The sequence below is a fragment of the Staurois parvus genome, unplaced genomic scaffold, assembly GCF_062004578.1.
Source record: "Staurois parvus isolate SC_StPar_1 unplaced genomic scaffold, SC_StPar_1.0 ptg001252l, whole genome shotgun sequence".
Classification (NCBI taxonomy): domain Eukaryota; kingdom Metazoa; phylum Chordata; class Amphibia; order Anura; family Ranidae; genus Staurois; species Staurois parvus.
Window position 1 is genome coordinate 1,354,323 of NW_028319048.1, and position 12,973 is coordinate 1,367,295.

The following is a 12,973-nucleotide window of genomic DNA, read 5'->3' on the forward strand; positions in this document are numbered from 1 at the left end:
TTGTTCTACAATGTTAAAGCTGATGTTTAATTCTTGGCTCAAAAGCGCGCTCAGAACTCTGGTTTGACAGCTCTCCACTAAACAAGGGCACCAGTTGGGATGAGGCTAAAGGAATCACTTCAATCTTCAACCACAAAATATAGATATAGATATGCCCGGTGCTTAAGAAACTTTGTGTGTCATCAGGCTGGAAGATTTCTGCACCCGAGCAGATAGGGAGGTCTAAGTGTAAAAGTGGTTAGAAGAGGGCAGATGTAGGGGAGAAAGATAAGTTGTTAATGATTATAGACGAAGATTTAGAGAGAGAAGATGAGGTTATAGCATGAGTGATGGAATTCTAATGCTGGGTACGTAGGATGTTTGTTGATGTCACCTGAATATCTGCCACCAGCCTACCGATAAGGATAAGTGTAAGTAATAAACGTAGATATGTAACCGGGGGCTGAATAAAAGTATAGAAAAAGCAATGGGTGTATAGAGGGAAAGGTGTTGGAAAAGGGGAAGAGAAGAGGGGATTGTGAAATAGGGAGATCTACCAATACAAAGGAATGATGAAATCAGGGGGGGGGGGGGCAAATGAGAAAGCCGAGGTTTAAGTTAGGAATGAAGAAATACAGAAGAAAGGGCAGGAATGAAGGAAGGGAGGCAAGGGGAGCGCAAAGGAAAGGTCAAATGTTACCCGGGGATCCCGATGATCTGGAGAGGGATGCAAGAAAGGTAGTGTAGAGGGTATGCAAGGTAGAGGTGAGTTCAGAAAAGGAGTAGTGAATTGATTGGAAGCAAAAAAAAAGAAAGAAGAAAAGATGCAGGAAACAGAAGTCAGACCTTAGTGGTTCCGGGTTCCACTAGGGGCCATGTAAGTGGAATGTCCAGCTCTCGATGTCCTGTGTAGACCTATGTTGTGTGAAGATTTAAGGCTCAGCTTGCCCAGTGTTTGTAGTCATAGGAGGAGCTTTTTCATAAAAGAGTAATATACAGAGAGCGCACACGGCAAGGAATAAATGCTCATTAGGTTTTTTTGGGTAAGGAATAAGGTGTATTGGTAATCCTATTCCTCACTCTGACAGGCTTCCAGCACTCAACTCTTCTCTTTGATGAGCCGGGTTGAGGGTCAGCCATAGCTGTAGTCACACACAATGCAGGACCACAGGTCCTGCACTATCTATGATGAGGTCGGAGTATGACCACTGGCTGGAGCACCAAAGAGAAGAGGCTTCTAGGGAATGGTGGCATGATGTGGAGGAAGCCTGCTAAAATGACTGAAAAGGTAAGAATACCAGCCAATTCCTGCATCCAAAGACTCAATGAGTATTTACACCTGCAGAACAGGGAGGCCTGTTACAGCAGAATGAAAACTCCTCCTACAAGCTCTGCTGGACACTGATAGAAGTCACAAGACTGCTGTATACTGCTGATGAGAAAAGGTATTTAGCAGTTTATATTTACTAAACTAATTGCACTTCCATGTTCTGTGGGGGACCTGATATAGTGAGTGCAGGGTCCAGGGAGAGCAAATATAGTGAGTGCAGGGTCCGGGGAGAGCGGATATAGGGAATGCGGGGTCCGGAGAGAGTGGATATAGTGAATGCGGGGTCTGGGGAGAGTGGATATAGTGAATGCGGGGTCCGTGGAGAGCAGATATAGTGAATGAGGGGTCTGGGGAGAGTGGATATAGTGAATGCGGGGTCCGTGGAGGGCGGATATAGTGAATGCAGGGTCCAGGGAGAGCGGATATAGTGAATGCGGGGTCCGGGGAGACCAGATACAGTGAATGCGGGGTCCGGGGAGAGTGGATATAGTGAGTGCAGGGTCCGGGGAGAGCGGATATAGTGAATGCGGGGTCCGGGGAGAGCGGATATAGTGAATGCAGGGTCCGGGGAGAGCGGATATAGTGAATGCGGGGTCCGGGAAGAGCGGATATAGTGAATGTGGGGTCCAGGGAGAGCGGATATAATGAATGCAGGGTCTGTGGAGAGTGGATATAGTGAATGCAGCGCCCGGGGAGAGCTGATATACTGAATGCAGGTTCCGGGGAGATCGGATATAGTGAATGCAGGGTCTGGGGTTTAGTAACACTTTAAGGCGTCCTCAGGGTGTTTGGTTCATTAGTTTTGAGGAATCCTATGCTGCCATCACCCCATCCAAGTTCAACATTCCAATAAAACCCTAAAAAGACACCCCTAGACTGTACCTTGAAGCCAGTAAAAGAGTAAAAGATGCTGTGTGCCTGGCTGTGTGTGCTTTAACTGGGGGAATGGAACAAAGTTCATCGGCGGCTCTTTAGGAGGTTAGGCTACAATAGGGAATTTGCTTTTGTATGACTAATTGGGGCTAATTTTTCCAAAATCTTGCATCACAATCAATCCCACTGAAATCACTGCACTCACCCCTTCCAATGGTTTTTTCCAATATCATAGAGCAGATGAGATATTCTGGCAGTAGGATGTATCGGTTTATATAAACAGTATGAATGATTTATGTCTGAAAACTCACTTCTCTGTATGATTGCTCCTATTTTCTCCAGGTTTTCTCTGTGTTTCTCCTTTTCCTTGAATAAGAACAAATCGTTAGCAAAGGTATGAATATGGGGCTGGAATTTCAGAATCCGTTCCTTATCTTCAGGCCCGTTGCTGTTCAAATCATCAGCTACTACAATCACATTTTCTTTTCCTGCAATAGAGAAACAAATGTTTTATTCCATTCAGAAAGAAATAGAAAACAAAGTTATTAGCATGCAGCTCAGTTCTGAACAAAATGGGACACCTGATCTGGGACATTGGATAGGTCCAGCCCTGGAATATCACAGATGGTAGCCTACAGAAAAGTGAGGATGGCTCGCTGGTATTCCATTTTCAGTGGGTCATTCAAATAACCCTTGGACACAATAGCTCTAGTTTAGGAGTTCTCCACAAAACAGGGGTACCCATTAGAAAGTGGGGTAACCCAGAGATGGGAACCCCCATATATGCAGTCTAAAATAGAGCACCAAACAAAAGTCCAAAAGTGTTTTAATAAGAAAATTAGTGTGCAGCAGGAAAACACCAAACATCCAACACATTTCAGGAGTTAGAATACAGTGGGCTTGATTACTAAAGACAACCAGACTGTGCACTTTACAAATGCAGTTGTTCCAGAGCTTAGTACATGAGGAGAAGCTTCAGTTCACAAAAAATACCCAATCACAGGCACGGAAAAGAAAAAACAGCATTTTTTTGTGATTGGATGATGGAAGTCATCAGAGCTTCTGCTCATTTACTAAGCTGTGGAGCAACTGCACTGCTGTGCAAAGTGCACGGTCTATTTGTCAATAAATCAAATATATGTCATATTGGTCAGCCAAAATACCACTGGTCACAATAGCTCTGGTTTGGCTGTTCTCCACAAAACAGAGACATCTGTTGGGGAGGGGGGTAACCCAGAGCTGAGAATCCCCATACAGTATATACAATCAAGGAAAGTGCCAAACAAACATCCAAATGTCCCAAAACTATTCATGAGAAAATTAGATCACAGCAGGAAAACACCAAACATCCAATACATTTTGGGGGTCAGAACACCATGGGGGGGATTTACTAAAGCTGGTTCAATTAAGCTTTAGCAATAAAACTTTGAAGCTGATTGGTTTCTATGCAGAAGTGCACAAGATTCTGAGTGACTCAACTTTAGTAAATAAACCCCCAAATGTCATACAGATTCAAAGTGTTCTTCAACCTTCACACCGTTATGAACTATCCCTGGTGCTTATCAGTGGTACATTTAGGTTTTGTGCTGCCCTAGGCAACACAAAAATTGTCTGCCCCTATGGACACTGACCAACACCCCCACTTCCCACTCTTGGCCTGACATTGACCAACAAGACCCCTGCCCCCCACCTGGGAGAGTCTTCCACTACCCTTCCCCCCTCGGCAATAGAGAGACGCTCATCTTCACAGCTCCAGACATCCCTGGGAACAAGAGTCAGGCTCTTCATACATCATGAAGCAGCCCACAGCCTCTCTCAGATCCCACCTGATTCCCATATCCCTTCTTTCATTCCTTCTTCTGGAGAGGAGGTGCTGCCCCCCTAAAAAAAATACCACCCTAGGCAAGTGCCTTGTTTGCCTTGTGGTAAATACACCCCTGGTGCTTATGGCATCTTAGGAGTTAAACCCAAGTCCTGAAGAAGCAGGGGTTTGTTTGATCCCTGAAACGTGTTGTTGCTTTTGTGTTTTCCTGCTGTGGACTAATTTTAAAATTTCAAGATTCTGGACTCTTGGACATTTGTTTGTTTGGCTCTCCCATTTAGATTGTATATGCTGATGGTAGTAAGTCATGATGCTCTTATATATACATAAAGATTACAGACTATCACTGCACAGAACCATTCTTGTCCTGTGTACTCCCTTCTCATTGATTGACAGCTAGATTCAGTAAAACAATTGACCAATAAAAGAGCAGAAGAGAAAGGATTGGGTAGTAAGAAAATCCATCTTTTACATGTTGGATTTCTAAAAAAAATCAAGGAAGTCCCTACAGAGAACTTCCTACAAGATTATTATATCACTCCCTTTAGATGGTAGCACCACCGTTATTTCCCCACCTTAAACTCGGCCTATGGATATATTGTAAAGAGCTGAGCAAACTGAGCAAAACCCTATATAAATCCTGTATAATAATAATAATAATGGATAATATAACATATCAGTAATGCAAATGGTAACAAAAATGACCAAGTATGGAAGAAGGCACAACTTTGAACTTGCAATTGTAGAGTGTTGGCATTAAAAAATATATACAATTTAGCTCTGCTGTAATGACCCGGGTATCTTGAAGGTTGGACATAGATTTTGAATTTTGGACAGAGATTTTGAAGATTGGACAGAGATTTTGAAGGTTAGACAGAGATTTTGAATGTTGGACAGATATTTTGAAGGTTGGACAGACATCTGGAAGTTTGGACAGAGATTTTGAAGGTTGGACAGACATCTTGAAGGTTGGATAGACATCGTGAAGGTTGAACAGAGATTTTGAAGGTTGGACAGACTTCTTGAAGGTTAGACAGAGATTTTAAATGTTGTACAGAGATTTTGAAGGTTAGACAGAGATTTTGAAGGTTGGACAGATATTTTGAAGGTTGGACAGACATCTTGAAGGTTGGACAGAGGTTTTGAAGATTGGACAGAGTTTTTGAAAGTTGGACAGACATCTTGAAGGTTGAATAGACATCTTGAAGGTTGAATAGACATCTTGAAGGTTAGATAGACATGGATGACTCAGAGGTGAAAATGCTTAAATGTTTCCTAAGATAATGAACACTCACCAAGGAAATTTGCCATGTCCTGGAGTTCCTTGTCATACAAGGAATCTTCAACATTGGTGATGTTGAGTCTTCCTTGCTTTTTTGTGTGATACAGAATGGCGAAACAGCATGTTTGCAGTCCTGAACTGAACATTTTATAATTATTCGTTATGCAGACTGCTTTGATGTCAAGGGACCCCGTGTGGTCATCTGCCTTCAGATTGTCAATAAGCCAGGAGTAATTACTTTCTGCTGACCTTGAGAAGATGCCGATCTTGTATGGAGGAGGTGGTGATTGAATTTGCTTAAACGATAGTAAAAATATAATGATTTTGGAGTCACTATACGCTCAGTATCACCTGACTTAATAAAAGAAAAAAAAGTGTTAATGTTTGAATAATATAAATGGATACAGTTACTCAACTATCCTCTTACTACAGACCCGAGGAAGAAAGAGTATCAGTGTGAAAGCAGCATGATATCATTATTGTCTGGCACCCTAAAGTGAACTAAAAAATGATATGAAAAACAGGCAGCAGAGGTTCCTGGGACATCTCCAACTGGTAATATGGAAAACATACAGAGGGCGCACAGCTAAGTGTAACACTCTGATTCGGTCCATTCGGTCCGCATTTGCTCGGGCATGGTAGGCCATTCATTTGAATGGACTGCTGTGCTTCGTTTCCCGCAGGAAAAAGCCCATGCACTTTTTAAAAAATGCAGCTGCAGGGAAACCACATGGTGTTTTTGATTATGTGGTTTCGCTGTGGTTCCCATACCCACAATTGCACTGTGGGATGAGATGTGTAGGAGTGAATGAATGGTAGCCCCATGCATCTCACAAGTGCAGCGTGATTCAGCTGTGGGAGTGGGCAGAGCTGCTGTTAGAAACCATACAGGCAACCTGAAAGGACCTTCCCAAATAAACACAGCTTACAATGCTTCAGTTATGAATGAACATTGTGAGTGTTCGAAACAGATCACTCATTGAGTTCATTCAGGAAAGGAAGCAGCTGGTAAATGTGCCATATTTACCAGACCCTTCCCCCACTCTCCATCCTGAAGGAACCTGTTGTGTGCTTGCAGCTGCCAGTGGAAAGGAGAGGAGGGAAGCCGAAATCCCTGTGGGGGTGAGAGGCGCATGGGGGCCTGGGCAGCAGGGGGAAGCATATGGTGCACAGGGAGGGTGATTGGTGTGGTGGGAGGGAGAGGAGAAGCCAGCTTTCAGTTGCAGCAGAGAGAGCCCACCCCACAATGGGGAGGGGAATTGCCCACCCCACAATGCCAGTCACCCTCCCTGATCACATCCAATTGACCCAGCTGCTTGGGCCCCCCTGCTGGCCTGGACCCATACAGGAGGACAGGTGGTACCCACTTATATACAGCCCTAGGTGCAGGAACAGAACCGATTCCCCCTAAACATTGCTGGTTTATTATCAGAGTAGGCAGCCTCAGCACTCCAGTTGTGCTAAAACTACAAATCCCATCATCCTTCTGTCTCTGGGAGTCTCTGGGAGTCATACCTGTAGCTATCAGAGTCTTGCAATGTCTCATGGGACTTATAGTTCCACAACAGCTGGAGTGTTGAGGTTGCCTTCCCCTTGGCCTAGATAAACAGACTAATGCAGGCCATACATGGGTCAAATTCCGAACAAATTTTCTTTAGAAAATCAGAAAATGTGTGCATTTTGTAATGTGATGGTGCCACCATTGATTTCTCAATTCAACCAAATAAGCCTTCTATTTTACCTCATGTTGCTACAGAAAGGAATTTTCGTGACCCCAAGAATTTTATATTCTTTCCAGGTCACAGGTCACGCTCATTTATTTTTTGTTTATATTTCCTGCACGATTCTCCCATCACCATCACCCTCAGGCTCACCTGCCCTCAGTCTATCCATTATGATACGTGTGCTTCTACTATGGAGGCTCTCAAAATGTATAGAGTATAGAGACTGCTGAATATTGGGTGCCGTGAAGAGGCTCTGCAGCTTACACATGTATTTGCAAATGTGTGCAAACTAAAATCCTGTTTGTAGAGCAAACTGTTAGACAGGACAATTCGGTTGGTTGCAGGCTGGTCGGTACGTTGAGCTGGGAATTTTTCTTTTTATTGTTTGACAAGCATCACCCTTCCATGTGCTCCTTGCGGTGAAGGCCAGTTATGGATTAGGGCAGTGACCATTTCTTAGTACTGTTCCAAAACTGGTGAGGGGGCGCCCTGGACACCTTGGCTGCCATTGTGCTGTATGCTGGCTGTCCAGTGAGCCCCATGTTCCTTTAAGCAGGGGTGCCTCAGTCCCTCAGTCTGTCCATTATGATACATGTGCTTCTACTATGGAAGCTCTCAAAAGTTCCAGAGCTAGAAACTGCAGAATATTGGGGTGCCATGAAGAGGTTCTGCAGCTTAGGCATGTATTTGCAAATGAGTGCAAACGAAATCCCTGTTTTTATCGCAAACAATTCAATTGGTTGCAAACTGGTTGGTAAGTAGAGCTGGGAATTTTTCTCTTTCATTGTTTAGCACCATCAAGGCATGAATAGTGATTGGTTTAAGTAATCATTCACACCTGTGAATATCATCCTTAATGGTACCAAAAAGGACTGTTTCATGCATTTTTACTATGGCATATTTTTTAAATCTTCATGCACTACTTTTGTGCTATTGTCACATGTTGGGCAACCCATCAAAATGAGTGAACTTCCCAAACATGCTGCACCTAATGCATGGAAATTGTACATAAACACTTACATGTGGGAGCCTAGAATAATGTACTGTAGGAAAAATAAACATGAAAATAGCTGCAATGCCCATATGGAAGAAACATATATTTGAAATACTACAATTTTGGCCATATTCAAGATATTTCAAAATAATTTCAATAAATATATATATATGCATATATATATATATATATATATATATATATATATATATATATATATATATATACTCTGTATGTTGAGTTGCGTTTTTATTACAAAATATATGAAAAATATATGAGAAATACATTTCCAATATACTGTATGCCTTTAAAAATACAAATCTACATTTTTGGAATGTATTTACAAATATATGTAAAAATATATGTTAAAATTTGTTTTTTATATGTTAAAAAAAATTGGAAGAATATATTTAAAAAATATATATTTTTAAAAATATTTTCATGTAGTTTGTGATATATAAAAAACACATTTCAACGTGCAGTGTATATATATATATATATATATATATATATATATTGAATATATATTTTTAAATATATTGAATATGGCCAAAATTGTAGTTTTTCAAATATATGTCAATATATTTGGGAAGAATATTTTTAACATATATTTGAAATATATTTTTCTTCCATGTATGTCTGTACTGATTGAGGCCTGATGGTATTCAGCAGGGATAGGTAGCCATGAGGTCATATAAATATAATATGATAATTTTTAGGACTGTACTGTGAACCCCTAGACCACTCACAGAGAGGAAAAAAACACAAAACTAACAGGTAGGTGCCATTCCTGATGGAATCCCATTAAATGAAGAAATCTATACATGTGGAACAGCACTGCTCACTGATAGCTAATCCAAAAGATGAAATATCTAAAAAATCTATAACAAATTATATAGAGAAAAATTCCCTTGTGAAAAATGTGCAACAAATTTTGTGCAAAAAGCTGATAAAATGTAACAAGCCTTCCCAGGGGCGGACTGACCATTCGAGAACTCGGGCACTGCCCGAGGGCCCTGGGTCAGTAGGGAGCCCCATGAAATGCCCCTGGTACCTTTTATAAGCTTTTTTTGAGCTTGGGCAAGGACACAGGGGCCCCATGATCCCCTATTGCCCAGGGGCCCCATGAGTTATCAGTCCGCCCCTGAGCCTTCCTAACCTCCACTACACATATGGTCTAACGCAATGTAATCTGTGACTGATACATGACATTCTATCTCATCACACTGAAAATATATAGAACACATTTCTGAATTATAGAGTGATTAGTGCAATTTATTCTATAGTTCTCAAAACTTTATTAAAAAAAAACAATTTAAATCCAAATCTATATTTAACCCCTGTGGACATAAAGTTCTTAATTCAAAAATCCAAAAGATCTCTCTTTTAGACACTTCCTTCCATATCACTCCCCCTCCAATTATTTTTTCAATACCAAAAACTCTTAGCAAACTGGGATCCTTATTACGTTTCATCTGGAAATGTCCAGAGACATCATGTTTCTCAAATCCATTTTAATATTATTAATATGTTCCCCAATTCTCATTTTTCATTTCCTTGCGGTTCTTCCCACATATTGCTCCAGGCAGGGACATTCAACAATGTTAGACCATATGTGTATTGGAGGTTCGGAGGGTTTGCTACATTTTATCGGCTTTTTGCACACAATTTGTTGCACATTTTTAACAAGTTGATTTTTCTGTATATAATGTTTTAATATTTTTTAGCTATTTCATCTTTTGGATTAGATATCAGGGAGCAGCGCTGTTCCACATGTACAGATTTAGCCATGAGGTCATGCCTTAAATATTTGTATGAATTTTGTCTTTCATCATTTTACACTTTATTCTTGTTATCTTCATACATGATAAGGGTGACGTCTCATACATACATGAGTTATAGGTATTACTCCGGTGCTCTTCTTCTTCTGAGATGTCTTCACACCTAATGTAGACAAACACAGAGCTATAAGTCGCACTACCACCTCAAAGAAAAACAATACTAGACTTTTACTCCTGCAAACTCCAAGGAGGTGGTGCCGTGACTGGGATTTGAAGGGACAACCCTAGTGCTGCTAGGCGTAAGTGTGAACTACGTAGACACTGTGCTGCCCCCTGTTTGCATAACACCCAGCGTCATTCACCCCAGAGAATCAAGGCCATACAGTGAATGAAGGAAATCACCGCAGTGGTCATAGTGCATTCGTAGTGCATGCAGAAAGTGGATTTGATGTCATCATATTAGCACCGCTCTATGTGGTCATATCAGGATCATGGATGCAGCTGTAGCCCTGATTCTGGTACCTTTTTCTTCAGCTGGAGATGGGCTGCCAAGTGAAAGTAATCACATTTACAGCTTTTGGAAGCCCCTTCCTGCACCTCTGCAGGAAGTGGATCCTGGGCTCTGCTGCTCCTCCCAGGAGCCTAGGGCCACAGTCAATTGCCGGGATGGCTTCCCACAGAGGAGATGGAGGAACATCTCTTCCCCATCCCCTCTGTGACAAATTATGTCAAATGTGAGAAGGATGTTATCATTTCCAGTTTCAGAGCAGTCATTCCCTGGCCAGTACAGCCAGAGAAGTAGCTGATCAAGCACAATCTGTGTTTGATCAGCTGCTTAGGAGGGCAAGGGGGGCATCAGGGGTCTAATAGAACCCATTGTCTCCATAAAGAATGCCTGTCACTGCCCAAAGCTATCACAAGGGGGCTTGTTGCTTGAGATAGCAATAAAGTTAAAAAGTACAAAGAAAATAAACATATAAAGATAACAAAGCAACAAATTTAAAAGCACCCCATTACCCCACCCCATCCCGTACATACATGCAAATGCAAACATGGATGACAACTGTTCCATACAAGGGGGTGGGGTTTCCTAGGTGATATCACCATGTATGGTCAATGACATCACTGCCACTTGCGCTCAGATCAAACCATTAGCTCATCCCTTCTGAATAACCGGGAATTTTTAGCACTTGTAAAAGGAGATATTCCGAATAGAACATTTCTGGTAAAGACATGCTGGGAGGTGAATTGGCTCCTGTATAAATTGTCCCTAGTATGTGTATGTATGTATGTGAGTTAGGGATCTTAGATTGTACGCCCTTGAGGGTTAGGGACTGATGTGACTGTACCAAATATCAGGGGCAGACTGACAACTCATGGGCCCCCGGGAAATAGGGGATCATGGGGCCAAACTCAAAAAAGCCTATGAAAAAGGTACCAGGGGCATCTTTTGGGGCCCCCTACTGACCCCGGGCCCTCGGGCAGTGCCCGAGTTTCCAAATGGTCAGTCCGCCCCTGCCAAATATATGATATATATATAAATGTAGAGAATTGCGCAAATTGCCAGCGCTGTACAAGTACCTGGAATAAATCAGTAAAGAGATAAAATGATGTAGCTGAAGAAGATGAAGATATCTCCAATCATTATGAATCAGCGCCATTGTTTGTTCAACACCTTCAAATATACATTTTACCTTTTGAAACAGCCTCAAAGAATTCAGTTAGTTCCTTTTTTGTGGCTTCAGATTTGTTTTTTTCAGGAATGAAGATGAGATGAGCGGACAGGGATTGCGGTGTCTTCGGAATTCTGCATCTCTCCTCTTCACTGATATTATCCAACATGACCAGCACCTTCTCTCTGCCTATAGGAACACAGCATGGGGGGGATGTTATCCATGATGGCGGGATTTCAGTGCTGGGGAGGAGAAGAGAGGAGGGGAGGGGATGGGAGGGGAGGGGAGAGGAGAAGCGAGGGGAGGAGAGGAGAGCAAAAGGAGAGGGGAGGGGAGAGGAGAGGAGAGGAGAGGAGAGGAGAGGAGGGGGAGGGGAGGGGAGGGGAGGGGAGTGGAGGGGAGGGGAGAGGAGAATAGATGGGAGTGGAGGAGAGGAGCAGATTGGAGGGGAGGGTTTGGGGAGAGGAGAGGAGGGGAAGGAAGAGGAGAGGAGGGGAGGAGAGGAGAGGAGAGGAGAGGAGAGGGGAGGGGAGGGGAGGGGAGGGGAGGGGAGGGGAGGGGAGAGGAGAATAGACAGGAGTGGAGGAGAGGAGAGTAGGGGATGGGAGGGGAGGGTTTGGGGAGAGGAGAGGAGGGGAGGGGAGAGGAGAGGAGGGGAGAGGAGAGGAGGGGATGGGAGGGGAAAGGAGGGGAGAGGAGAGAAGATCTAGCATTTTCAGAATGAGTAGTCAGCCTCCAAGTTTTTCTCAGGAATTAGTTTCCTTTAAATAAGAAGCATTTCTTACCCAGAATAGTATTCATGTAATATAGTTCACTGTCATATAAGACTCCATCTACATCGGTGATATTAAACTCTCCTTGGTGTTCGGTGTGATAGAGAATGACGGCAGAACACAGTCCCACATCCTCCTCCCATTCTTCTCGGTTGTAGTCGGAGATTGGAAGATATTTCACTTCAAAGAGATTTGAATATTTCTGCGTGAGAAAGAACTTCAACCATGAGAAGTCACTTTCAGGTCCTCTGGATGTGATCCCCAACACCTTCATCTTCCTGCTGAACAGTAAATGTATTTATTATCATATACACTGCTCAAAAAAAAATTAAAAGAAGATTTTTCAGATCTCAATGGGGAAATATATCATGCTGGATATTTATACTGACATGGACGGGGTGATGTGTTAGGAACGTAAGGACGCCCCATCGTTTGGTGGAAATGAAAATTATCAATCTACAGAGGACTGAATTCAAAGACACCCCGAAAATCAAAGTGAAAAAATGATGCAGCAGGCGAGTCTATTTTGATTGACCAAAAACATATTATCCCAGAGGTGGGGGCCATCAATTCCTTCATCTTCCAGGAACTGCCTGAATACTCTAACAACATGAGGCCGGGCATTGTCATGCACCAGGAGGAACTCAGGACCCACTGCACCAGCGTAGGGTCTGACAATGGGTCCAAGGATTTCATCCTGTACCTAATAGCAGTCAGGGTGCCATTGTCTAGCCTGTAGAGG

At 42.7% G+C, this 12,973-nt stretch overlaps 1 protein-coding gene across 2 annotated transcripts in view; it reads right to left on the bottom strand.

Annotated features, from left to right (window-relative positions):
• Positions 1 to 12,973, bottom strand: part of LOC149437853 (uncharacterized) — a 30,986-nt gene that overhangs the window by 12,766 nt on the left and 5,247 nt on the right. Inside the window, exons 2-6 of one of the 2 annotated variants that reach the window (XM_089660511.1) lie at positions 12,244 to 12,512; positions 11,480 to 11,647; positions 9,896 to 9,948; positions 5,300 to 5,582; positions 2,494 to 2,670 (exon numbers count right to left, since the gene is read on the bottom strand). In XM_089660511.1, the coding sequence (XP_089516637.1) occupies positions 2,494 to 2,670; positions 5,300 to 5,582; positions 9,896 to 9,948; positions 11,480 to 11,647; positions 12,244 to 12,512 (950 nt within the window). Of the gene's footprint in view, positions 1 to 2,493; positions 2,671 to 5,299; positions 5,583 to 9,895; positions 9,949 to 11,479; positions 11,648 to 12,243; positions 12,513 to 12,973 lie in introns of those variants that run through there. The other variant, XM_089660510.1, reaches the window with a different exon arrangement.